The sequence below is a fragment of the Uloborus diversus genome, chromosome 5, assembly GCF_026930045.1.
Source record: "Uloborus diversus isolate 005 chromosome 5, Udiv.v.3.1, whole genome shotgun sequence".
Lineage (NCBI taxonomy): Eukaryota > Metazoa > Arthropoda > Arachnida > Araneae > Uloboridae > Uloborus > Uloborus diversus.
This window is the reverse complement of record NC_072735.1, coordinates 174,901,986-174,929,148: the sequence shown is the minus strand read 5'-3', so window position 1 is coordinate 174,929,148 and position 27,163 is coordinate 174,901,986. Positions and strand designations below refer to the sequence as shown.

Here is a 27,163-nt window from a genome sequence, read left to right as displayed (position 1 = left end):
AAATTTTTTTTATTTTCTATTTTAAACCTGTTGAACTGCTCAAAAACCTTTTTATGAAGTGCCACATTTGTGGATTTGTGATGTATTTTATTTAAGCATAAATTGACTGTAGTTAAAAAAAATATTTCGTGGCGTCAAAGTTAACTAAAATTACTGGACAACTACATTAAAATATACCCAACTTCATTAAATCGTCAAATAACCAGTTTTTGAAAAGAAAAAAAAATGCAGACATTTGTTTTGATGTAACAAGGAGTCACTCTCTCAACGTAAAAAAAAATATATAATTATCAATGAAAAGACAACCACTAAAAGGTCTTCTGCCGGACGTCTTTATATCAATAAACTCGTTCTTTTATTAACCGTTTAACCGCCGAACTATTGACGGATGATCAAATTTGAGTAATTTTTTGAAATTATGTCTATTTATGTCTAGTAAATACAGAAATAAAATAAAATTTCCAGAAAAAATTTTTTTACTATGATTTTCAGTGTGTTCCATTTTTGGAACATTGGCGTTTTGCATGAAGTTTTTTTTTTTTTTTCAGAGAATTTTTTTAAACTAAGAGGTTTTGAATGCGGTTTTTATCTTAGCATACTTTATTGCGGAAAAAATAATATTAGAAATTGCATTTGTGTACATATCCAATACAGAAAATCCAATACAGAAATATCTAATGCCCATCATATGAAAGGAAGCGTTGCTGGTGAAGTCGTTTGTCGCAATGGAAACATTTCTTAGCCGTATTTTTTTGCACTTCGCGCAACGTCCTTGGGATGCAGATACAATATAATGTCCGTCAGACATTCTTGACCGTTTATGTAAATGACAACGAGGCCCTGGAGGACTTTCCACTCGTACTTTTCTTCTTAGGAGGTGAGTTGTTATTTCTCTTCGGAACTCTAAATGCTTCATCTTGACTTCGTGTAAATCACAATGAAGTAACCAACTAGCTACAACTGAAATATTCAGCGCATTACTAAAAAGATTCCACCACCATTTTTTACTCCTCAAATGAGGTCTGTAGCTCCCTAAAAGTTTATCCAAGACGTCCACACCCCCCATTTCTTCATTGTATCTCTTGATAAGATGAGGTTGTGGCACATCTGTCTTGCATTTCTGCGCATTTGAGTAACATTTTACAGATGCAAGTGGCTCATGTGTATAACAATTAGATGCTACTGTAACCACTGCATTATCTTTCCAGCTGCACATGTACACTGATCCATCAGATGTGATGTATTTTATTTAAGCATAAATTGACTGAGAAATTAAGTAGTTAAAAAAAAAAAATATTTCGTGGCGTCAAAGTTAACTAAAATTACTGGACAACTACATTAAACAAATATACCGTAGTAGGGAACCAACTTCATTAAATCGTCAAATAACCAGTTTTAATTTTTGAAAAGAAAAAAAAATGCAGACATTTGTTTTGATGTAACAAGGAGTCACTCTCTCAACGTAAAAAAAATATATAATTATCAATGAAAAGACAACCACTAAAAGGTCTTCTGCCGGACGTCTTTATATCAATAAACTCGTTCTTTTATTAATAGAAAATAATTCCTTGTAATTCTGAAACACCTACAATGTCTACAAGTGCTGTTAATACAATGTATTTTTCAGCGTTTTTATATACGTATAATTTCCCTTTTGCGCAAAAGTACAATTTAGTGTATTTTTTTTCTTGTAATTTGATAATTTTTACAAAAGAAAAATTAAACAAATGATAGAGTGAAAATTACTGACGTATAAGAACAAAACGTAATAAGTTCAAGCGGGGAGTAGAAGGGCCTCCCTAGGTTCAAGTTACGTAACTGATTTTGAATGCAGAACAGTTCATTTAATTCTTTTTTAGAGTAAGACATTTGAAAACGGAGACAGGATGAATCAAAGTAAACCTGAAAGATTGTACAGTCGAGCCCGCTTAAATAGGCAATTTGCCAGGAAAAATTATTCTAATAAGCGGGATATTCCATTATCCGGGACAAAAATAACACACATCATCGGTGTAGTACTTCCGAATTTTATTACATTAAGCGGGATATTCTATTATCCGATATTCCATTAAGCGGGCTCGACTGTATTTTGTTCACCACAAAATTTTCAATCAATGAAAAGGTAACGTTGAACTAACTTGTGTAACTTGTCCCAAGCCTTCTGGCCATAGTTCCCTGGGATTAGGATCTGTATTGTATATCCTGAAAGGTGATCGGTGCCCATGCTTGAAAACCTGCAAAAACGAATAAAAAAGTTCAATAGTGCATGTAGTTTGCTCTCTTTCCAATCAGTTTTCATTCCGTTCTCAAATCAACGCCCCCTTAATACTAAATGCCTATCGCAATTGCCTTAAAAAGTGCACTTATGCCAAAAGTCTCAAATCCCGTGCTGACTTCCGGCACAACTGGTACAACTACCTGGCAGCAATCCGACAAAAGTTACTATGGCGATGGATCCAAGCAATTCAAATCAAGTAGTAAATTGGTTAATTTCAAAACTTAAATTCAAATATTAACCAATATTTAATTTATAATACCTCCGATAGATGGTTGTGGCAGTTGTACCAAAATTTAGTTACCCTCGTTCCCTCGATTTCGGAGCACTTTTGCTTTACGTTAAAAGCGAGAAAGCAATAGGCAGTTAGTATGAAGGGGGCGTTGCTTCAAATATAAGCCAATTGTTTCCAATTTGTGCGGCACGATTCCCTGAGGAGGCGCCATTGAGGAGGTATCAGTCAAAACCACACATGTCCACTTAACAAAAAATTAAGTTAGCAGGCTATTCAAGTACTACAGGATGGTGTCTAAAACACTATATTGCTATTTTCAGTCAAAGAGAAACATAATATATTTAAATTCTGTTTTGAAACTTAAGAGTCCTAAACCAAATAAGAGCTTGTCCATAGGCTTGTTACAATCAGAAAACATGTCCATTCGGCCATTCGGATGCTCCCATTTGGTTCACGTTACCTGTAGCTGATGTTATACACTGTCAAGCTTTGTGCTGCTTCTGCTAAGGTTATGGTGGACGTCTCTGAAAGTTTTTACGTTCTTCATTCTTTCAGAAACAAACATGTCCGTTAGATCCAATAAAATGAAGACACGCTACAATTTAAAAATTGAATTACAGGTTTCTTGGTCTGCCTATGTTTGAAAGCTTTCTTTCAAGAATATTAGTGGGACTAAATCAATATACAAGGGCAAATAAAAAAGTCTTTGCGCCTATTTTTTTCAGCGAAAATACGGCTGTGAATGCGAAGAGAACATATACATTCCCAGGAGTGACTGTTCCTTGAACCATACCTGTCTTTTACTCCAAAGAACGGAGCTGCTATCAGTCATTTACGGTGGCAGTTCTTTTTTAGACGTCCACAACTTATGAGCAGCGAAGTGTTATTCGTTTTGTATGGAGCAAGGGACAAAAGCCCATAGCAATTCACAGGGAAATGCACCTGCAGACCAGACCTTGCCCCTGGTGATTTTTACTATTTCGGTTCACTGAAGAAGTTTCTGGCAGGACAGAAGATAAGAATGCGGTACGACGGTGATTCTACAGGCAGCCGGAAGAATTCTACCTCAGGGGGATCTCTAATTTAGTGCTGCCATAGGATAAATGTCTGAACCGGTATTGTGACTATGTTTAGAAATAACGAAAGGTACGTAGTACACTACATGTATTTGTAATACCCGTAAGTGCCTGCTTTTAGCGAATAAAAAATAGGCGCCAAGACTTTTTGAATTGCCCTCGTAGTATGTAAGCACAGAAATACATTTTCCCATAAAAGGTTGTTTCGAAACACGTTTTTTTTTTTTTTTGTGAATCCCCAAAAATTGTTTAGAAAGGACATGGGTGGTTTCTTTTAAATTTTTATCATTTTAGACGAAAGTTTACCAATTTCTGTGCAAATGGATGAGTGATGTTGCATGAATTTTCCTGAAAAAAAAAAAAAGATCGCGAAATGCAGAGATTTAAAATGATGGAATTCTTAAAGTAAATTAAACATAGGACATATACTGGTTATTAGGGTCAGTTGGGGGGAAGTGGGCCGTGGTATAAAGTAGAGGTACATTTGATAACACACATTTTGTAGTTTTTATATTCAAATTTTTAGTTAAATTTTTCTTCTTTTCTTTTTGGAGATATACATTGAGAGTACATCAAATATTAAAGTAACAGCAAATTTTGACATTATAATATATTTTACTAATAAGAAATAGAACCAAGTTAAATAATTACTAATTATTTGCTGATACGCATTGCATGTGTTATGTAACAATTATCTTCCGAAGAACTTTCCTTCAAAACTGGTAAAATTCTCAATTTTAAGCATAGACTTGCATTTGACTCGATTTAGTACGAGGTCGAGGGTCCCTAATCTGGGCAAGTCAAAACTGTGATAGGAAGAGGGGACCCTCGGGTGTGATGTGATGTGAGGTGGGCAATTTAGGGACTCTGTTAGGCTTAACTAAGTGATGTTTGATAGTTACTTTTGATAATAATGTTATAGTACACTTTGAAGACAGATGTTATTTTTGCGTCTTTATGTGCATAATTTGTTCTAATCCTGCTGAGTTTGGTTTTAGTTCTGTTAGTTTTCATTAAAAGCTTTACTTGCATAATGTCATCACTGCTTTTACATCAGTAAAAAATGGGAGTGTATGGGTTCGGGGAGATTTCAGCAAGTAGGCGAAATTATTGGCAAATGCGACTTCTTTTTTGACAGCAAATTTGACGAAAAATCTCAAAAGTTGCCAAACTTGGCGACTTTTCAAACCTAAAACATGATGATAAATTTTTATGAAAGTTTTCATGTATTTTTCCCATCTGATTGATAAAACCAATACTGGATAACCATTGGCATTACTTCTTAAATTTAATTATGTATAAAAAAGTACATTTTTGTGCAGTACTGCTTAAAGTACACTCCTGTTTGCGAAAATTGCAACACCAAGAAAGAATTACGCGAGTGAGCTGAAAATTGCAGGAAATGTAAAGTAGGGCATGATATGCAAATGATTAGAAATGCAGACCGGTAGCGCATGCGTATGCTGAGCAGCGCCCTCTGAACGACAGATCAAACCATGTATAAATAGACGGCTGTACCGAGGCGTGTATGATTATCGGTGGTTATATGCTAGAGTAAACGTTAACTGAATCTTTACTATGCCTCTTCGACGAAAGAAAGCCAAATTTGAGCAAATTTCGGAGTTTTAACGGGGCAGAATCGTCGGCCTTCGTGAAGCTGGATTGTCTTATCGTGCAGTAGCCGCCCGTGTGCAGCGTAACAGCAGTACAATCATGCGTGTTTGGAAGCTGTGGGCGAACGAGGGTCGGACAGCTCGGAAACCCGGGAGTAGACCCCGAAATGTGACGTCAGCTCGCGATGACAGACACCTGGTGCGTATGGCACTGACGGACCACACAGCTTCTTCTGGACAATTGGCAGCACAGTGGTCAGCAACTACAGGTGTTCCATTGTGTGCCTCACCAATTCGGAGGCGTCTGCTGTAGCTTGGGCTGCGCGCAAGGATTCCTTTATACAGAATCCCTCTCACGTAAAACCATCGCCATCTGCGGCTACAATGGGCCAATGTGTATAGGAGCTGTCTTGCTGATTGGCAGCAGGTCGTCTTTTCTTACGAATCCCGCTTCAATTTGTAGCCCCAGGATGATCGAATTCGTGTCAGGGGCTATGCAGGTGAACGGCACATTCCGAAGTGCATTATCGAACGCCACAGTGGACGAACACCCGGAGTTATGGTCTGAGGTGCCATAGCATATTATGGACGATCACAATTGCAACGAATTGTGGGCAATTTGACCAGTACCCGATACATAAACGAAGTTTTACAGCCTCAAGCTATTCTTTTCCTGCAAGGATTGCCAGGGGCTGTATTCCAGCAGGATAATGCCCGTCCACATGTCGCCAGGACAGTCAAACCCTACCTTGATTAGCAGCAGGTACAGCTTCTTCCTTGGCCTGCATATTCCCCGGATATGTCGTCGATTGAACATGTGTGGGATTTCGTTGGGCGGCGTCTCGTCGTGATCCTCGTCCTGTTGCTTCGACAGACGAACTTTGGTTGCGCATACAAACAATACAAACAATATGAAATACTCTTCCGCAGGCAGATATTCAAACTTTATATTATTCCATGCTGAGTCGTGTAGCAGCTCTTATTGCGGCGCGTGGTGGCCACACAAAATACTAATTTCTATCTCTTTTTATTGTTTGTTTGGTTTGAAAATGTAATCATTTATTTGTACCATTACCACTCAACTGTGTATTAAATTTCATTCAACAATGACGCTTCCGTCATGCTGTTGCAATTTTCACAAACAGGAGTGTATAATCAAACAAGATGCATTTATTTCATTTCTTCTTATTTGAATAGCATTGATAACATAAATTCAGTAACGAAGCTCTTGCATAAATTATAAAATATTAAATAAATAAAATATGATTTTTTACTTTTTTCATCAACATAAACAATTTTGACGCCTGAAACCATTGTAAAATTTTAAATTTATTTTAAGCCATCAAACTCACACTTCTGTTTAATAATTTTTATTTATGGATTCTTTACTAATAATAAAGCTGAAAGTCTCTCTGTCTGTCAGGATCTCTCTCTGTCTGTAAGGATCTCTGTGACGCGCATAGCGCCTAGACCGTTCGGCCGATTTTCATGAAATTTGGCACAAAGTTAGTTTGTAGCATAGTAGTGTGCACCTCGAAGTGATTTTTTGAAAATTTGATGTGGCTCTTTTTCCATTCCAATTTTAAGAACAAATTTATCATTAGATGGACGAGTAAATTACGAAATTATCATAACGTTGAACCGTAACATGGGCACAAGCCAATGGGCGAGAAAATCCACCATACATTATTTGTAAATATACAGGCGAACCAAAAGACCTTTTAATTTTCTATTACGGGTAAAGCCGTGCAGGTAATACACTAGTTTTAAATAAGAGAAGAGTTTCGTAGCGGCAAATCAGCAATGATCTGAATAAAAACTTTAATTTTACTGATTAAAAAGAGTATCAGACTATTTATATTTTCATATGATAATTATATCAATAAGTAATGTAATACAAGCAAAAAATGTTAAAAATAGAAATTAAAACTACTGCTGCATTTTGATATCATTGTTATGACATAAATATACTACATTCGAAGTTTTGGGTTGGTGCCACCAAATCGAATAATTTTGACAGATCAAACTATTATATAGCCCAAATAAGTATTAACCATAGACTAATTATAAGAGTAGACCGAGCTTTCCCAGACTTGCTGACGAAAACATTGATTCATGGATACATCATGTGACTGGTGGGAGGCTTGGCGAAAACTTTAGCAGCATGGTTGCTAGATGGCAGGATTATCTATAGTTTAGCACACGACATGTATTTTAAGACGTAATGTGTTTTTATTATAATTTTTTTCCAGGTGCAGAGATTGAACTGTTTTTCTGTTAGTTATGCATTATTTTGACATTAGTAATTAGTTTTTGATCACAGTTTTCAGTAACTTTTATTTCATTCGGAACTGCTACGTCAGCGTTGGTGTAAACGTAATGACATAAACGTTTTGCGTTGACGCAAAAATGTACTACTCGGTATCTTAAATTGAAATTGTAGGTACAAATCTTACCGTTTGCCGATTCTTTTTTGGCGTTTGCATCTTTAATTGCTTAGAGATTATTGAAATTGACTAACGAAAATGCACAATACCATCTAAACGACTAACCCACTATTTTAACAAAATATTTCCAACTTAGAATAACAAATTTACAGATCGGACTCCATAAAAGATCATTCTTCCGTGTTCCATCAATTCTATTTATTTTATTTCTCGCTGGCGTTGATCGTCGGCTACGATCAACCCCCGCTGTTGCTAGGATATCCACCAGTCACATGGTTTGGTTTATGAGCAGCAAATGGGTTGCCATAGCTCGGTCTACTCTGCTGTGTTCAGGTAAACGGCAGTATCTGCAGAAATGAGTTTTCGAGAAATTTAAAGAAACGCGTTTTGGATTCAATACTAACAATAGGGAAATTTTGGAATTAGACGTCTTTTTTGCTCCTTTTTTTCAGCGGGAACCAAATAAGCGAGCTTGTACAATAAAGATAGTGTACAATAGATAACAAATAGATAAAAAATGCAAAAAAAAAATAAATAAATAAATAAATTAAAATGAAAAATTTGCAGTTATTGCCCTTTACTTGCACACGGCAGTACTCTTATTATTAGTCTGTGGTATTGACCAGTCAAAAATTCGCATTTAGCATGCTGTTTTAAAGAGTAACCAGTTGCATAAGGCCAATCCTAAACAATCAGGTTAGACAAGTATGAATTTTCTTTGATGTTAAAAGAATCGTATCAGGACACATAGACATACTAGCAATTAAAAATTTAACTTACCATATGAAGTTGTATCAACTCCCTCGGAAGTAATGGTTTCGAGAGATACTGGACACGTAAAAATGAGGCAAAAAATAGAGCTCGACAGATGGAAATAACATAATCTTTGATTGAGAATAAAATCAAAAAATAAAAAATCAAGATGAATTTCCTCACTGGCGTTTTTATAAGTGGTAGGAGTAATATGTAAAACGTTCGAAGGCATCTGTAGGCCATACTTGGAACGTGAAAAAGCAGAAGAGGCTCTTCATTTCACTTCAAACGCAGCTTCGAGGTTTTAAATGTGTACTCAGCTGCTGCTTTTTTTTTTCCTTTTCTCATTCTGAAGCTTATGTAACGTTTGCTGTTGCGTAATTTGACAGATATTAGAGAAGTTATAAAATATACACTCGTCCTTCGATTCGAAGACGTCGCAATATGTCGTGATAAATATCTCACGTTGGAAGTTCTTTAAATAAACAGTGTGTATTGAAAGCAATCAAGATTGCTTCTGTTCTCACTTCGGACGTTCTGTTCTGTTTTAGTAATTAAGAAACAGATAGTTCGTAGCAGAACAGTAATACTCTGTAAAAAAATCGCCTAAGAGTTGAAAATCATTTTTGTTTTGAAAATGACATCAAATAGAATTACATTTTTTATTCATCGTCTGCCAAACTTTGCTCGTGTAATTTATTTTATCGTGCCCTTGTTTCATGTTTTTTTTTTAAACTGTATTCAAAATATTCCAGTTCATGGTTCGATTCATCAGTGGATCAATCTTCGTTGAACCACGTTAATACAAAGTTTCTTTTTTGAATTTTTTTTTATTCATTTCTGATTGCATCGATGCGTTCCTCGTCTTTTCCTTTCTACTGTCGCATGTCCTTTTTAATAGTATTTTAGGCAAGTATGCCCAGAATATTTTCCATTGGGTTTACATCAGGTCTGCAGGTTTTGCAGTCAAACAGACAGACCTCATATGCTTCAAAGAAAATTTTTATTGAATAAGCAGCTTGAATACGGTCATGATCGTGCTATGATGTCCAACCTCCCGATGTAACAGCTGTTTACTCATGGATTATCTTGCAACAGAAGACTTAAAATAAGGAAAGTAGAAAAAAAAAGGCAAAATTAATTGCTCTCAGAGGTATGTTTTAGCACCCATTTTTAACCGACTTCAAAAAAGGAGGTTATGATTTCGTCTTGCGGCTTTTTATGTATGTTTTCGTATTACTCCAAGAAAACTGGACCGATTTGAAAAATTCGTTCTTTGTTTGGAAGGGTATACTTTCCAGATGGTCCCATATTAATTTTGTCTGGATCTGATGAGGGGTCTCAGAGAAATCTAAGAAACTTTAAATTTTATACGTGTTGTGCTACGTAGACCAGCTTTCGTCAGCTGCGAGATACGTCACAGGTGACGTGGTTTCGGCGTGAAAAGTGCATTTTTTCGACGAAGGAATCTTGTCTTGAAAAATATTTAATTCTCATGCATCGGGATGTTTAATTTTCACGGCGCCGCCTGTTAATTCTAATTATAGTCTTACTAATGTATTTATTATTCATGTAACAAATCAGAAAATTAAATGTATTTAGCTACGAAAAAAGTTGAATTAGTTGATTTAATTTAAAAAAAAAAATTGCTGATAAAAAATTTCATTTAGTCATTAAAGTTTTTTTTTTTTTAATCTTTCAGTTTTGAAATATATTTAACGTTCTAATCAAGGGGAAATGAGGACAAAAATCCCCCTCCCGCCTACCCCCTCCGACGATTAAATTTATGTTCTTTAATTAATCTATCGTAACTGGTGTCCGATTTCTGAAGTTTGACAAGCTTTCTAGATTTAATATTTTATGATGCCATCAGTTTATTTTACAGTTATGGGAATACTAGTTAACAGACTTCGTTGGAATTTTTCTATGTACTATGCTTCCCGATTACTAGCAGACGCATGGACCGATTAAGAAAATTCTTTTTCCATTTGAAACGGTATACTTCTCCCGGTCGTCTAATGGTCTTCAAGTAACGGTGAGGAATCCTGGAGAAATTGAGGGAACTATTCAAATTTCATACTCGCGCTTTGTTGTTTGTAAATTCATTCTCACTTAGTGAAACGATTTTTGTGGTTTTTTTTTCTTTTGTTTAATGGATATGTTACGGCCAAAGCCCGAAATCAGTTCGTGAATTGACCAGCCAATTCGCGAACTGGCCAACATTGCTGAAAACTTACAGGCCAAAGCCAGAACTTTTCTTGATTTCGAACTTTGGCTGGCCAAGTGTCTATGGACGACCGGCAAAAGTACGAAGAAAGAAATCAAGAGCAGATTGTTTTACACACTTTTAAAAATGAAGTATTTTCAAATGAGTATTTCGGTGTACTATTTTTTTTAAGTACACTTGTTAAGTACACAGAAACGAGTTTAAATATAAGTGATACCTATGTGTGAAAAGTAAGCTTGTAATGCATAAAAATGTGATCTCGTGTAATTCTGTTCGTATATCTAAGCCATAATAGATATTATTCAGTGAGCATATGGGATGTAACACCGTTATGCAATGGTGCACCCCCCTAAATACCGCGAAGGCCCTCCCCCCACGAAGCAAGAGCCTTCCTCGAAAAAAATTAAAAAATACCCCTTAAAACACCCCCTAAAAATGTTAATGGCGCAATCTGCGCCATGACCCCCCCTTCCCATCCCAGGTGAGCACCCCAGACGCGTACATTATCTCAAACTTTTGCTGGTTGGAATTTGGCATCTGAATTTTCAAACATCTTCGCCGCTTGGCCTAGCAATGCGACAAAAAATATGCTTACGTAATAACTGAATGGCACCTTACTAGCCATCACATATAATTTCAACTGAAAGTATATACATATAGAAGTACAAATGCTAGGAATACATGTTAGTAATTCTGCGGATTATCTAGCCAAACAGGCTACTCTTCTTCCTCCAAAATATTATTTTTCCTATCTTCTTTATCTTATTTTCTTTATCTTTATCTTTACTAATAATAAAGCTGAATGTCCTCTGTCCGGATCTCTGTCTGTCAGGTTCTCTGTGACGCGCATAGCGCCTAGACCGTTCGGTCGATTTTCATGAAATCTTTCTTTTTATTTTTTTTACTAATAATAAAGCTGAATGTCCTCTGTCCGGATCTCTGTCTGTCAGGATCTCTGTGACGCGCATAGCGCCTAGACCGTTCGGCCGATTTTCATGAAAGTTGGCACAAAGTTAGTTTGTAGCATGGGGGTGTGCACCTTGAAGCGATTTTCCGAAAATTCGATTTTGTTCTTCTTCTATTTCAATTTTAAGAACATTTTCCGGAGCAAAAATATCATAAGATGGACAAGTAAATTACGAAATTATCATGACGTGGAATGTGAGAGCGAATGAACATAGCCAATTGGCGAGAAATTCGTCATCCATTATTTGTAAATATATAGGCGAACCGAATGACCTTTTAATTTTCAACTACGGGCAAAGCCGTGCGGGTACCACTAGTTACCTATAAAAGTTTTAAAATCTATTATTAAAAATACCATATTGGCTGATTGGCAAATTTATGGACTAGTTCAGACAAGGGTGGTGGACATTTGATTTTCTTCCTACAGTTTTCTTCAGTAGGCTTTATTTAACGGAATCTTGTAAGTAAAATTTTGCCCACTTCCTGTGATCGGATTCTTTTGAAATTTGGCATACGACCTCAGACCCAATGACAATGCAATGTTCCATAATCAAATCAATTAATTAACTAATAATTATTTGTTGATTCCTATTTTAATCAATATTTTTGCATAAATCCACTAATATGAGGAAAAAAATTCTCGCAAAAATTAGAACCAAATATCGATAGAAGCCCCTGAGTTTTCTGTGTCAGATTAAATTTGTTCCTATGTTCCAAGGTAATTAAAACGTGAATTAAAATTTTTTTAAACTAATTTCATGCCAAAATGTAGGTAATCCTTCAACTGAAAATTCATTGTTGATCTCGGTCATTGTTGAACAATGATTTTATTAAAATGTATCTCAAATTTTAAAAGTAATATAAACATGATTTACACACACATACTGTTTGACAACGAATTGTATGGAATTGGCAAACGTCCAGTTAAGACAAGTCTATGTGAATGAGGGGGAAAAGTAAAAATTTGATGCGCGTGTTTCGCTTATTTGAATGAGACACTGTTTAATTTAGTGGCTAACATACATCTGCAAAAGCTGACATCCCTGAAAACTAATAGATGTTTCCATTTCCGCGTGTAAACTGGATGTTTGCCTTTCCATACAATCCGTGGTTAGACAGTACATTGATGTCTGGTATGAATTAGCTGGACTAGAAGAGCTGCGAGTTCAAGTAAACATAAAAAAAAAGTAAATAAAATAATAGTTTAAAAACTAAAAAAAAACATGTTTTTCCGGCAGAATGAACTAAAAAGTAAAAAATAATCTTTGGATTTTTAGTATGATGAAATAATTGACCAAAAATTAACTAGCAGAGGGGGGCGGGGGGCTTCATATCAAAAACTTGTCTCAAATTTTTTCCATTTGTTTTCCTTGCAAAAATGTAAAAAGGCAGCACCCCACGGTTTTTTTTTTTTTTTTTTTTTTTTGCATTAAAATTAATTGTTTGGTCAATTATTTCATCAATATTTCATTCATCCAAAGATTATTTTTTACTTTTTAGTTCATGTTGCTACAAAAGCGTGTTTTTCAGTTTTTTAAACTATTATTTTTTATTGCAAATCCGCTCAGGCTTTTCTTCTTAAACTGTTACTGCTTCAAACTTGAAAGCTTTTTTTTATTTTTTTTAAATAAGATTTCTTTCAAAAATGGCAATAATTTGATACTTTATTTTAAAACTTTTAATTGTGTTTCCCCTCCATTAAAAAAATATTTAAAAAAAACTGGTTATTAGTGGCTTATTTCTTGAGATCTTGAGCAAGTATTTGTTGTGTTTCATGATTTTTAATTGCGTCGTGATTTTAATTGTAACTGATGAGTGCATTATGATTTTGAAAATTCAAGTGATTTTGACTAATTACTGACAATTATTATTTAATTATTAATTTAATTGTTCTTAAAATCAAGTCTGTTTATGTTTGAATTCTGATAACCTTAATTTGATTTTGTAACTAGTCTTAATCTTTTTGCAAGTTCTCAATTTTTTTCAGTTTTGGTAGGCATCATCATTTGTATTTTAAATTGTTGTTATGTAAAACTTATATCAATACTTTCTTCAATTTATACTTCAGAAATATGTAATCAATTATGTTCAAGGATGTTTTACGATTATTTTTTTTTTTAAATTGAAAATAAACATCAGTCACTCCACTCCACATCTCCCACCTATACCGAGAAGGTCTTGCAACCATTTTTCGGGGGAGAAGTGGAGGAGTCTCTCTCTCTCTCTCACACACACACACACACACACACACACTCACACACACAGCTTGCTGTTATTCAGGGAACGACAAATGTGCCGTTTACCAGTCAATCTACGATCTACCATTATCATTTCGGGCTTGGGCCAAGGATTACCGGTCACTTCACGAAATGGTCAGTCAATCTACGATCTACCATTATCATTTCGGGCTTGGGCCAAGGATTACCGGTCACTTCACGAAATGGTCAGTCAATCTACGATCTACCATTATCATTTCGGACTTGAGTCAAGGATTACCGGTCACTTCACGAAATGGCCAGTCAATCTATGATCTACCATTATCATTTCGGGCTTGGGCCAAGGATTACCGGTCACTTCACGAAATGGTCTGGTCAGTCAATCTACGATCTACCATTATCATTTCGGGCTTGAGCCAAGGTTTACCGGTCACTTCACGAAATGGCCAGTCAATCTACGATCTACCATTATCATTTCGGGCTTGGGATAAGGATTACCGGTCACTTCACGAAATGGCCAGTCAAAGTTGAAAATACAATACTAATTGCAAGTTTTTGGGCTTTGGCCAAACCTCTTGGCCAATACGCGAATTGGCCGAACTTCGGGCTTTGACTGTAACTGATATAAGTAATCTAACTTAGGTCCCAAACCTTGCTTCACCATATTTGTTCTTTAGAATTAAGTTAAGGGCAAAAACCAATAAACTTCATTTGATTTCAATATTAAACGATTAAATATAAAATCCATTGTTATAGAAAGTGCCATAAAACAAAGGTGCTTTCTTTACTCAGTGTTAAAGTACCATAAAGCATTAATATTAATCAGGGGTGCGCCCCTTAAGGGCGGGGGGAGGGGTGGGGTGTTTTGAGAGGTATTTTTCCTTTTTAAGGGGGCTCTTGCTGTGGGGAGTGCCCCCCTAAATATTTCAACTGTATTAATCATTATACAGTCGAGCCCGCTTAATGGAATAGGCAATTTGCCAGGAAAAATTATTCTAATAGGCGGGATATTCCATTATCCGGGATATAAATAACACACATCAACGGTGTAGTACATGTTAATTTTATTCCATTAAGCGGGATATTCCATTATCCGATATTCCATTAAGCGGGCTCGACTACTACATCACAGTGGATACTCTGTTTCTAGTGTGGTGTTGATCTATAACGGGGCCAAGTAAAGATAGATGTGATTTTTTTTTCACGAGTTACGTGACACGTAGTATTGCGAAATATAAAATAGTTAGGAAAGCCATTGACATTTAAATGGTTCTAATTAAATTAGCGCACAAATAAATCCTGGAGAGGAACAAAGATCAGTTTTTAGTGCCAATCGTATAAAATGTTATGCGCAATAAGATTTTTTCTTTTTTTAACCGACTTCAAAAAAGACGTTCTCAATTCGTCGGAACCTTTTTATGTATGTCCCCCATAAACTCAAACACGCATAGACAATTCTTTTCAACAATTCAATAGGAAAATTCTTTTTTCTTTTTTTCTCGTTTGAAAAGGTATATATTTCCCAAGTGATCCCATGGTCATCAGGTCCGTATCTGAAGATGGGATTCTTGAAAAAACAAGAAAACTCTTCAAATTCTATGGGCAAAGTTAAAGCGATTTTTGTTGTTTTTGGTGACTCGTGAATTTTTTTTTTCGGAAAGCTTACTTTGATACAGTAAAACTGATGATGAAGACAATTTTCTTTGCAAACAATTGCGCATTTGAAAAAGCCTTTCTTCACAGTCTTCGGAAGTGCTCTATTTCTTTCTCTATTTTGCTCATCTTAGCTGTTTTCAGACTCCTGTGCTTGACGCTTTCGCATTCGAGATGTACGTAAGAGTGTACCACATACTTTACCCTTCGTATTTATTTTATATTTACACCACTAAAAAGCAAAAAATAAATTATTTCCAAATAAAAAAGAACCGACTTCAAAAAACAAAGATAAACTAAAAAGTAAAAAACAATTGTTCATTCTTACATACGATTCCCTACCCAAACGTACGAGTAAATCTAATTTATTTTACAGCTCCAGTACAAAAATCAAATAAACTAAACACCCAATCATAAAATAAACACTGATTTTAATTACTATACGATGAATTATTTTAATACCAAATTAATTATATACGATCTCTTAATAACCATTTGAAGTCGGGGCCTGCTCTAAACTATTACCTGACATAACTGTCAACTCACCAAATCCTGAGTCAAACACTAATTTAACAAAACGCGGAAGTCTTTAAAACTAAGCCTACTCAGTTATGTTAGGTAGTAGTTTATAGGAGGTCCCAACTTCAAATGGTTCTAAAGAGATCGTACATAATTAGTTTGGTATTAAAATAATTCACCGTATAGTAGTTAAAATTAGTGTTTATTTTATAATTGTGTGTTTAGTTTTGTTGATTTTTGTACTAAAATTGTAAAATAAATTTGATTTACTCGTACGTTTGGGTAGGGAATCGTATGCAAGTATGACCAATTATTTTTTTACTTTTTAGTTCCTCCTTGTTTTTTGAAGTCGGTTCTTTTTTATTTGAAAATAATTTTCAAAGTATAAAATTTAAACCCCTTTGCTCTCAAACTGTCTCTACTCTGTGAAGTTCTATCAGGATGATGCTACAGACAGTATCTCTAAATCGACTGCTCTATTTTTGAAAACATGAGGAAGGAAACAGAAGTAGAAGTTGTAGCCTGTAAATGCATTCCCTCGACGTACCCTGACGTGATTTTTTTGCATTTGGACTATTCAAACAAGTTCTTTAAAAGCGGTATCCCAGGCCATTGGAACATGGTCCAACCTTGATGTTTTAATAAATATTCTGTTGTCGGGGAATTAACTCAAAGATTATCATATTTAACACGTTAGTAAATAAATATTTTATTTGTTTATGTGTATTACAAAATCGTAACAGATATGTGTGAACATCCTTTGTATTTGCATTAACTTATGACATTTCAAAACTTTATATGACATTCAAAGCAACCAACATGAAAAGTTGAAAATGAGATGGAACAATGTAGCGATAAAAATAAACAGAAGTAAAATTGCTTAGAATCGAAAGTTTTGAAACCTGAAATAAAAAAACTGAAGATGAGTTTCAATAATTTCCGGGAGCACGTAAAGAAAAAAAAAAGATCTATTTTATTGCCTGAAGTAGAAGATAAAATGATTTAGTACTGTTTACAAATGGATAAAACTAAGTCTGAACACACAGCCATTGTGGAAAGAACTCCATCTCAACTTGCCAGTAGAAAAACATACGTAACCTATTTTCTGTTGAACAAAAACAAGAAGTTCAAGTCAGTGTGTGTGTCTTTACTATTTTTTCAAATACCCTTTCCTTTGTCTCCAAACAAACTTCAGTCTTCTTCTTTGCCGCAATCTAAAGACTGCTTACAAGTAATAGACTTTTGCCTTTCTGAGTATAGTATAAATTGCATGGAAGAACGTGGTAACACTTAAAATATTCAACTAGTATATCGCCGACACGCGTTTTAGCGTTACAAGTAAGGTCTTTTCAAATGCAAAAAATGTGAGTTTGCTTCGGAATGCAAGCAGCGGTCATTGTGATTGCTGCATCCTGTTGTCTCTTCGGCGCAAAATGCTACCTTTTGAGTGTCCACGATGCCTTTTTGGAAGGGCCGTTGCCCTTTTAAGTGCACTCCGCTACACTTTCGATGTTCCTTGCCAGGGGCGTCACAAGGGGGGGGGGGAGGACACCTGTTGGCCCGGTCCCTAGCCTGAAAGGGTCCAGCATTTTTCAAACGAGGGTCAAATATACATTGGGACATAGGGGTAAACAATATGGACGGGGCCCGTAAGAAATATTTGTGACGGGTCCCAAAATTTCTGTGCACGTCCCTGTTACTTGAGGTCATCTTTTACACTCTCACCCCTTTTCGAACGTCCGATAGAAATTACAGTTGTCCTTGTACTATTTTTGCTCCTCTATCATTAATGACTCCTATTTTAGAAGAATCATTACTCAACTGTTTCAATAAGAAACCTGTAAACAAATGACAAGTTAATTTGTGACGTCATCACGCATTATTCAGAAGCTGGATTTCACGCGACATGACCTTCTTTTCAGGGCTGCTCAGAGTCAAGACAGGATTCTTGTCAGTTTGGTCGCCGGGTCCCAAACCCTATCAAACTTGTCACATTTATACTACTCGTATTCCGATCTGGGCTCCCCTACGAGAAAGGCCAGTTTCTGACTGCCCTAACATGGCCTCTCATCGACCCGGATTTATTTTAACCTATTCCCGCCATTCTTACTACAGCCATGAAGAAAAGTCACAAAGCATCCATTTGTGATTGGAACCAAAAGAAAGCGTAGTCCAAATGTTCTTGTTACAACATTTATAAGTAGATTCCTCGAAAAAACTAGATAACCATGTCTCTCTTTGGTTCAAAAATAAAAAGTGAAAGTTGAGACAAAAGAAATACACAGAAATTGAATCCCTTAAGTGGTTTGGTGCCCTTTTAGAGAAGTGTGTCATTTTGAAAATATCTCTCTTTCTGCTACCTTTTCATTCAAAAACCAGTACTACGTTTACGTGAAATACACCGCCAACTCAGTCATTTCCAGCCGAGGACTGCAGTTTCGTGCTTATTAGCACTCATCAGCCCGGCATAGGAAAGTGACTGAGCTGGAGATGGAAAACCTCTTAAGGAAGCCAAGAGTGCGAAACAAACTGGTAGCTAATATAGAATTAGCAGACCAGACGAGTGACAGAAGCAATTATTCAAAGCTTACAGATTAACTAACTATATAAATTCCAGGAAAAATCAATAATCCATAAAATGCAAAGCATTTTTTTAAAGTCTTCTTAAAACAGTGCGCAAAGCGCATATTATTTTACATTTTAAATTGTTTATCAAAAATTTAATTTTTCTCAGCTATAACTAAATAAAATTTTCAATAATCCATAACTGAATATCCGTTTCATTTCAAGCATATTACTTTTTCATTTAAGCTTTATTTGTTTTCACTCCTTGAAAAGCAGCTGTTTCAACAGTTTGTGAACATGGAATCAGTGTCCATCGTGTTGAGCAAACACTTGTTGCCATCGGTAACAAGGAAATGTTCGGTTCAACTGCTAAACCTGCCTTTAAATCTCGAAAGGCGGTGTTTTCCCATTTAGCGACATGTTGATCTTTCGCCGGCGATGGAGAAATAGTTACTTATTCATACTGCTTTACATAATCATCTTCTTCATGGTCAAAGATTCCTTATTCGGTGCTGTTCAGGAATTCTTTAGCTTTATTTTTCAGAGTGAACCCAAAATCGAATTGGCAACGGTCATTCCGACGGAACCGCCCATCACGATACGGAATGTGACCAAAAGGGAATTGGTCCTTCTACAAGTTGTGAGTAGACATTTTATGGCTTATGATCGTATAGACATTTTAAAGCTTCTCAGCTTTTTTAAAAATTATTTTATGTGATTATTAGCTACAGAGAAATTTGAATGTTTCGGAACTTGCCTAAAATTGATGCGACCACTTTTTCCCACGTTTAAAACCGGGACATTTTCTTAAAGAAAGGGCAATTCCATGAAAATGAAACCTTTTACTAAAATGTATTTTTTGAAATTAATGTTATTGGAATGATTTAATAAACTATTTCTCTGATTTCTAATGATTTTATAAACTATTTATACTTTATTCAGTAACCAGTGGTATCCGCACGGCTTTGCCCGCAGTTCAAAATTAAAAGGTCATTCGGTTCGCCTGTATATTTACAAATAATGGATGACGAATTTCTTGCCAATTGGCTATGTTCATTCGCTCTCCCATTCCACGTCATGATAATTTCGTAATTTACTCGTCCATCTTATGATAATGTTACTCCGAAAAATATTCTTAAAATTGAAATAGAAAAAGAACAAAATCGAATTTTCGAAAAATCACTTCAAGGTGCACACCTTCGTGCTACAAATTAACTTTGTACCAAATTTCATGAAAATCGGCAGAACGGTCTAGGCGCTGTGCGCGTCACAAGACATCCAGACAGAGAGACTTGGAGCTTTATTATTAGTAAAGATTTTGTACGTACGCTAGCCAGATGTTCGGGTTTGACTGGGACAGTACTGATTTTCAGACAAAATCCCGGTGTCCCGGCCGGTTTACTTCACGTCCTGGTAAAAGATAAATTTAGAAAACAAATATAAAAATCATTAACTTTGAAGAATTATTTAGGATAATTATCTTGTCATTTGGAATTTTGTCATGTAAAATTAATACTGCACTTGTTCCAACCAAGACTAGCTTGTAAAGATTTTTACAGGCTTAAAACCAAAAAAATCTGTCTAAATAAGACTTAGCCAATGAAAAACATATGTAAATATTGTTCAAATTTTTATTCCTCATTTAAAGTGTTGCTTCTTACTTAAGTAATTTAAAGATATCAGCATGCAAGAAATAAAATGTATAAATTTATCTGCTTGTGTCATTTATTACTACCCTTTGATTAGGTTCATAATTAGTAACCATGTAGTCAAAGCATTGAAAATGAACTTTCTTTTAAAGCACTCTGAATCCAGCCAAGGGTGTTGTACCCTTTTTAATACTCGTGACGCTGAAGTGGAGGAGTAGGGGGGGAAGGGGGTGATTCTGGTTCCCCGGTTGCCCGTTTCAGAAATGTGGCAAGCCTATTTCTCGAGACAAGTGCAAAACATGTTTTTATTTCATTAAAAATATGGTCAATTTTTATTCCAACGAGTGGAAGTTAAAAACCTTGTCATTCCGTCACAACACAAACTTTAATTATTTTAACCCGATTCGTAAAGTATTATTCAAATTTGCAGTTTTTTATGTTTTCTGTATCTTACGAGCTGATGTGTGCATCACATGACTTCCTTTTACTCCAATTGAATGTCATTCCCCCATTATTCGCTAGTTTAATGTGATTCAATTGTTTACTCTCTAAATATCACCAGCAATGGCCAAATTAAAACCAAATTAAAAAAAAAAAAAATCGCCACATTTGTCGCCAAGTTGGCGACAAAACTTGGCGACCAAAAGACTGGCGATATATCGCCAAGTGTCCGACAAATTATAACACCACTTGAGTTTACATCGAAATTAACGATGATTTCCCCCCAAAAAGAAGCAAAAGACCCCCTTAGGAACATCCGAATGCAACCAAAAGAGAAGATGCACAACTAGGCCCCACTAGGAATCTACGTACCAAATTTCAATTTTCTAGGACATACCGTTTTTGAGTTATGCGAGATACATACACACATACGCACATACATACGTACATACAGACGTCACGAGAAAATTCGTTGTAATTAACTCTGGGGTCGTCAAAATGGATATTTCGGGTGTCTGTAGGTTCTTAGGCACTTATCCACGTCTGGTCGGGTCGAAAAAAAACTCAACATTCGTTCGGGGGTGAGAAAAATGGAAATTAAGGCTGATTTTTGAGTGAAATTTTTTTCGCGAATACAATACTTCCTTTTTTGTAAAAGGAAGTAAAAAGTACACATTACTTAAAAGAATGAATGTTTACAGAAATTTCTTTTTGTACTAAGTTATTAAAAAGTTAGGTTGACAAAAATATTCTGTCACGAACCTAAAACTTAATATTTTTTTTCCGGTTTTGTTTATCATATCTTAACCATGAACAATGAAATGCAAAGAAAGAACGTCAGTTTAGATAAAATAATTTCACCCTTAAACTTTTGTTTCATATCAAAAATATCATTCCATCACTCATGGAATTGCCCAAAAGTGTTCACGAGATTAATTTCTCGCTCATTAACAGTCGTGTAGCCATCAAACGTCTCAGTTTGACTGATACAGAATCGGTTTTCAGATAAAATCCAAATGTACCGGCCGGTTTTCTTCACGTATCCGTTTAAAAAGATAGATTTAATTACAGATGACCAAACAAGTCTAAAAATAATTAATTGTGAAGAATTATTTAAAATAATAACTTTATCATTTCTGTACATCAGAACCAGACTGACGGACGTCCAAAAGTTGCGATTTTCTGCTTATTACTGCATTGTATATGTAATCCTAGTCCACATCGTGCCATGCTAACGTAATTCTAATAATAATAATAATAATCTGTGTTCTCTTATTTACCAGTATTAAAAGCACGCGCTTTTTATCCTTTGTATGCCCCAGACAAATGTTTTTCCTGTCTCCTGTAAAATCGCGATTATGTGACTTACGTTAGTCTGGCTCTGATGTACAGATTTTTAACATTGACTTGTAAAATCGGATTAGCTAGTGAGGATTTTTACAACAAGATTAAAAGGAAAAAAGACTTTCCAAAAAGTTCTACCCAATGTAAATAACATGAAAATATTGTTCAAGTTCTTATTCTTCATTTAAAGTTTCTCTTTTTACTGAAGTAACTTAAAAATATTAACAAGGAGAAAATAATTTTTTTAAATATATCTGATTGCGTCATGTATTATTTTCCCTGTCTAGGCTCCTAATTAGTACAGTGAAATCTGTGTAAGTTGACCACTTGTGGTGCCCTACTTTAGTGGTCAACCTAAACAGGTGGCCAACTTACAGAGTTTGAGCCATATGGTAATGGCTAATAGGGAAGTTGCAACCTATTAAATGTTCATATTTTGACTGTTGGATATTGTTAATTGACCCTCAAAACTAAAAAATTCACCATCGCCGAATTTTTAAACACCGTGATTGATTTTTAATGAATTTTTAAAAATCCACGCTCAAAAGTGCGCTCTTTTGAAACGTCACGAGCTTACGTCACAGGGCTCTAATGGACAGCCTTCCACCGAAGATCCCTTGTTTTCGCTACGAACATTTTGAGCTCGCTGATATTTTTATTTTTTAAAAATTCAATAATCTTTTTGAACACACTATGGAGGCCGGATTCGTTAAAGCACAATCTAATAATCTTCCTCAAGTAACATCAATGATAGTATTCGAATATTTCCGAGAGGATGAGAGGTTTAATGTTCCAGAAACGCGAGGAGTTAAATGCGAAGATGTAAGCCTTACGTTTCGTCTTCGAAGTCAGCTGCACGTCCTTCGGCTTCTCCCGCGGCGGAAGAGCGCATGACGTCACTTCCTGTGCCATTTGACGTCACAAGGGCTTGAACTTTAAAAATTAATTTAAAAAAAACTACTTATCGTATCGCAAAATTTTTTTCACCTATAATGTTCATGAATGTTACTCTATCATATAAAAATATAATTGAAAAATCGAAAACTTCCCTATTCTGTGCCTGAAAAAAGTGGTCAACATAGACAGGTGGCCAACTTACAAAGGTGGTCGACTTCACAGGTTTTACTGTATTGAGAATGGGGAACTACGCTGGCAAGGAGGGGGAAAAGGGGAGTGTTTCGGTGTCTCGGTCGAACATTTCAAAAATCTGGCAAGCCTAATGTAGGGTAACTCTGAACCATGTGAGTTAACTTTGCATATATAACTCATATATTTTGAAGGTTTTTGGTTCAAAAGAAACTGTAGAAAGCCGTCTCAATGCTGCACTCTGCTAGCAAAATTATAATGACATTTCTCTACTTTTAATTTGAAATTAGTTGGCAACACTGAACACAGCTCATTGAATGAATCAAATAATTCTGGATAGTGAAACGATACCTCTGGGGGTGCTAGCACCAGGTAGCTATTAGCTCCTGGTCTAGTTCTAAATTCTCATTAACTGTTCGATCCGGTGATGGTGCTGCCATCTGTCGGTATAAAAATAATGGAGGCAAGGCACTTAGTATTCAGCCCTTGACATAAAATACAGTTGTAGTCAGTTGTGAATCGGAATCGGAAATAATGCTGGAGTTACAGTTTAGAAGCTACTTTTGCCTGCTGATTTGAGGTCGTTTGAAATCTTGGGTCTTTTACTATAATACTCTATACAATATAATAAATAACAGAAATCTTGCGTTTCCCCGAAATGAAAATGGAATTCTTTTAATTACAGTGAAATTCCGTTAGAACGAACTTAACTGGACTGCAAATTTTATTTGTTGTAACTAGAATTTTATTGTAATGGAATTTAAGGATCGTAACATAAATTACATTGGGGGCTAAACATTCTTTTCGTTGATACGAAAATTGCGTTGTATTGGCATTCGTTGAAACTGGTTATCACTGTATTTAGTCATTTTAAATACAAATTCTCTTCGTTGTATCGGGAATTTCATTGAGATGGAATTCAAGCTTTGTAATGGAAGTTAAAACAGGACTGAACATTTAATTCGTTGAAACGATTGTTTCGCTGTATTGGGATTCGGTGTCCATAATTTAATGTATTTTTAAAAATGACATTACCATATATGCCCAAAATAACTTGCCAGCCTTTAATAATGGAAAAATAAACGAAAGGATTAATTTTTATTAATCAACTGTAAGACTATGTATGGTTTCCTTACCTTTATGTTAAATTTTAATATGTCAATATCTACACTTCCTCGTGCTGTAATCTTTGATTGCTAACACACATTTTGAAATTTTGTTCAGAAAAAAATATATACGAAGCTTTAAGTTTTTAATAACTCACCGAGAAAATTACTGCAAGATAATTTTGACTGTGAAGAAAAAATATTTAAATACTCAATGGCAAAACGAAAACAAGGACAACACCAAGTAATAGTAACCACCTGTAGCTCCAGATGGAGTTAATTTCGAATGAGGAGCGTCCCTCTTACAAATCATTCAAAGATGGATGGAAATGATTGAAAATTTTAAAACGAAACTGATCGAAGTTCGGACAATCGCGAACGATATGCGACACCGTCTGACTGACGTTTTCCAAATTAGGTGATCTGAAGCGAACATGTTTTCTGAAGTCCTTTTCCTCCAAAAATACCCTCCCCTTTTCTACATTGAAAAATTAAAATTATGTATCAGCAAAAGCGGAAATCAAGCTATTTTTGCACATAGAAATCCCAAATAAAATAGTACTTTCTTAATAATCACTTTTTGCAGAAATTTCTGAGTAAAAGGAATAAAATTATTAAGAAACACACCTGGATTAAAAACAAAACAAAACAAAACATTTTAATTTTGACGTTTAAATTCAAATTACGTTTTTCGCAACCACGACCTGCAGTAGGACCACCTTCGTTGGATGTCTTGTTTCTGCAAATGAAATGGAATGGAAATGGCCAAGAAGTTTGTATCCGTCACATAAGGACTGGTGATTTTCTAGAATAAGTTCATGTCGAAGCATACCATAGAAAAATCAATGATAACTAAGCAGTAGCTTACCTATTGGGCCTGACGCCCCTGGCGAACTTAAGAAATTGCACTCCACCCCCCCTCTCCAGATTCCTTCCGATGGAAAGCTACCAGAGGTCAGTATGACCACCAAAAAAAAGGGGGGGGGGGACGTTTTGACCAATTAATTCGACAACTTAGGAGACAGTATTGCAACTTTAATGCTCTTATTCATATAAATTTGGTAAACCAATGACATTTGCAATTCATTAAGAAATATAAATAATGTACGTTCTTGAACCGAATGAGAATAAACATTTTTCAGTTCCGTTTAAAGCAATGTATTTATTTTATTTTTCAAAATAGCTTCAACTGTAAATCAATTTGCTTCAAAACACAAGGAGAATATACAATAAACATAATTTATACATTTACTGAAAGAAAGAAAGAAACTTTTTTTTTTTTTTAAATTAACATCAAAGCATTTAAAATTTTTTGTTATAACTGAGAATGCAAAGCATATACATAAAGCATGGCTAATCTGAAATTGGCTTATAAAACACGACCATTTGCATACAGGCAAAATAAAAGTACTAAAAAAGTCAAAAAAAAAAAAACTTTATAAATCAGTCAAAATGCCGCCCCCTTCCTGGCTGCTGCGCCCCTGGCGAGAGCCACCCCCGCCAACCCCTAGTCACGCCATTGTGATTAAGATGCGGTAGAGATAATAATTTTATGGCCGTCATCCAAAAGTACACTTATCTTAATGATTATGTGTAGCGTTGGGGAGACCGGGGATGGTTGACTAACTTTTGATTTAAGCTCGTATATCTCTGATGTTTAACTAAATGTGACAAAAACAATTGTTACAGATAGAATAACTATTCAAGTACCTAAAACTCTATAATATGACCTATATATTCATCACTATAATACTTATTAGCCGATTTTATAAACCCCTGACGCTTGGTCAATCTACCCCATGTACAGGGTAAGTTGACCATACGCATGGGGTAGGGTGACCTAGGCAGTAATTAGTGTAAATAAAAAGGATTACTATAAAATAAAACACTAAATTTAGTTAATTTTTGAAACTTTTCATTTAATGTAAACAAACTTAAATTTGAGATTCAGTCTCCGTTCACAAAGAACTTTGATGGATGTAACAATATTTAATTCTCTTATTTTAAAGATTAAAAAAAAAGAAAAAAACTTAGACATAACAATAAGTAAGATTAATTCTTTGTATACTTTCTGTTCCAGCCTTAATTGCAACTTGAATTATTGTAATAAATCGCTAATCAATTAGTCTACCTACCATCATCATTAGTCTACCTACCTCGAAAAAAATTTGTCAACCAGCCCCTGACGCCATTTTGAATTTTACCTTTTCATCATAAGCAAACTCTGGCACTAACATAGAAGCAATACTGTGCTATATATAATAGAACTATTATATTTTAATTTGGCATAAGAACAGCATTGTTTCTAACATATTTATAAGCACCCCCCCCCCAAAAAAACGATCGAAAACAATTATTTACCAAGACTAAAAACACAACATGTGATCTCCCTTACGAACGCCTCGCGACTGCCGTGGTTCACTTCGCAAAAGTTCGCGGGTCGCGGGGAGGCATCGACGCTTGTGATTAGTGGATGAAAATCATGCGATGGTTACGAGTTATTGTTGTTCAGTCTACCTGCCCTTATAGCCAACCATCCCCGGTCTCCCCTATAACGTTATGCATTTTTATTTCTTATCAATTTTAAATAATGGGAACGTTTAATCTGCAAATTTTGTATTCAGATAAGTTTTTGTTTAAGTTCGTCTGTTGATGTTTTAGTGATAGGTACAGGGGGCCCTCGTGGGTGATGTATTGATATATATATATACTAGCTGCATTGCCCGGCTTTGCCCTGTCTACCTTGAAAAAAACCATTGTGTCGAGTGAAGTATCTTCAATAACCAGCATTAAATGAAAGAAAAAAAAACATCATGCAAAATTTTCTCGCCAAACAATGACGACAGATACTAAAATACTTTTAAGAAATTAAAGTAAAATGAGAAAGATGGATTTAAAATGCGTAACCATGGAAACACAAAATAAAATAAGTTTAAGAATTGAAAATGAGAAAGGTGGAAATAAGCAATGAATTCAAAAAGCGTTACCATGG

General features: G+C 35.3%; 2 protein-coding genes across 2 annotated transcripts in view; one reads left to right on the top strand and one right to left on the bottom strand.

The window, feature by feature from the left end:
- The window catches only part of LOC129222687 (lysosomal acid phosphatase-like), a 33,562-nt gene extending 24,917 nt beyond the window's left edge, over positions 1-8,645 (bottom strand). The window contains exons 1-2 of the mRNA XM_054857217.1: positions 8,427-8,645; positions 2,139-2,234 (exon numbers count right to left, since the gene is read on the bottom strand). Coding sequence (XP_054713192.1) covers positions 2,139-2,234; positions 8,427-8,642 — 312 coding nt within the window. The 5' untranslated portion in view covers positions 8,643-8,645. The remainder of the gene's footprint in view (positions 1-2,138; positions 2,235-8,426) is intronic.
- A 10,246-nt stretch (positions 8,646-18,891) lies between these two features.
- LOC129222644 (prostatic acid phosphatase-like) overlaps positions 18,892-27,163 on the top strand; it is a 31,508-nt gene continuing 23,236 nt past the window's right edge. The window contains exon 1 of the mRNA XM_054857175.1: positions 18,892-19,185. Coding sequence (XP_054713150.1) covers positions 18,964-19,185 — 222 coding nt within the window. The 5' untranslated portion in view covers positions 18,892-18,963. The remainder of the gene's footprint in view (positions 19,186-27,163) is intronic.